This window comes from Plasmodium reichenowi, chromosome 13, assembly GCF_001601855.1.
Source record: "Plasmodium reichenowi strain SY57 chromosome 13, whole genome shotgun sequence".
Taxonomy (NCBI): Eukaryota; Apicomplexa; class Aconoidasida; order Haemosporida; family Plasmodiidae; genus Plasmodium; species Plasmodium reichenowi.
Window position 1 is genome coordinate 1,324,223 of NC_033658.1, and position 1,054 is coordinate 1,325,276.

Here is a 1,054-nt window from a genome sequence, read left to right on the forward strand (position 1 = left end):
TTATTGTAAGGTATCTAAATGAGAAAGGGCCTTATCATATACTGAATGTAAATAGTCTGAATCATTTTGGCTAGTTCCTCTTAAATTATTATGATTATCTTTTGTATGTCCACATAGTGCTTCTGTTAATTTCGTGAGGCTATCACGGAATTCATCTTTTTCTAATGCATTTTTAAAAGTTGTAGAGAAAGGAGTATTAACATGTTCATCATTTGTAGAAGCACTCAAAAGATCTTTTATAAATTTTTTGATTGACTGACATTCTTGTTCATTTAATTGTATTGGATCATTTGGTTTTTGTAAATTATTATTAGTACTGCCATCTGAAGTATTATTTTCACTACCTTGTGTTGATGTAGAATTATTTGGTTGTCCTAATAAACTCTTTTGTGCTTCTTCAAGGGAATTATTAAAAAAATTTAAATTATCTTTTAAGTGATTTTTAAGATCTTCTGGAATATCACTACTTATATTTTCTAGTTTTTCTTTTAAATTATTTATTTGTTTTTTTTCATTATCATAATTAACCGATTGACTAGTTGTCGCATAATTTAGTAAGAATAAAAATGCAGAAAAAATAAATACTGTAATATGTCTTGTTCCTTTCATTGTATTAAAAAAATATATATAATAAATAGATATATTTAAAGAATTATAATAACTAATATAATATTATATTATGTATTATCGATAATATGTTATTTATTCATATGTATGTTTATTACTATTTTGAATAGACTATAACATAAAAATAAAATTTATTATTTTATACAATATTAATTTTTTCCTGTTTTTTTTTTTTTTTTTTTTTAAATTAAAGAGTAAAAAAAATAAATTACAAAATTTACAAATTTTTAGTTTATTATTTATTTTTATAATATAAGAAAATTTCTAACGTTAAAAAAAACAAAGAATAAAAAAAAAAAAAAAAATTACAATTTTTGTTTTTATAAATATTTATAAGTATATTATATAAATTTTTATTAAAAAGGGTTTTAAGAAGTAAGAAAATTATACAAAAATGATATATTTTAAAAAATGACAATAATATTTT

The 1,054-nt window shown here is 19.3% G+C and overlaps 1 protein-coding gene across 1 annotated transcript; it reads right to left on the reverse strand.

Annotated features, from left to right (window-relative positions):
* PRSY57_1333700 (MSP7-like protein) lies at window positions 1–609 on the reverse strand (the record flags this gene model as incomplete). The annotated part of the gene is made up of 1 exon (XM_012909269.2): window positions 1–609. The coding sequence occupies one exon, from the start codon at window positions 607–609 to the stop codon at window positions 1–3; it is 609 nt and encodes a 202-aa protein (XP_012764723.1).
* Between the last annotated feature and the right edge of the window lie 445 nt (window positions 610–1,054).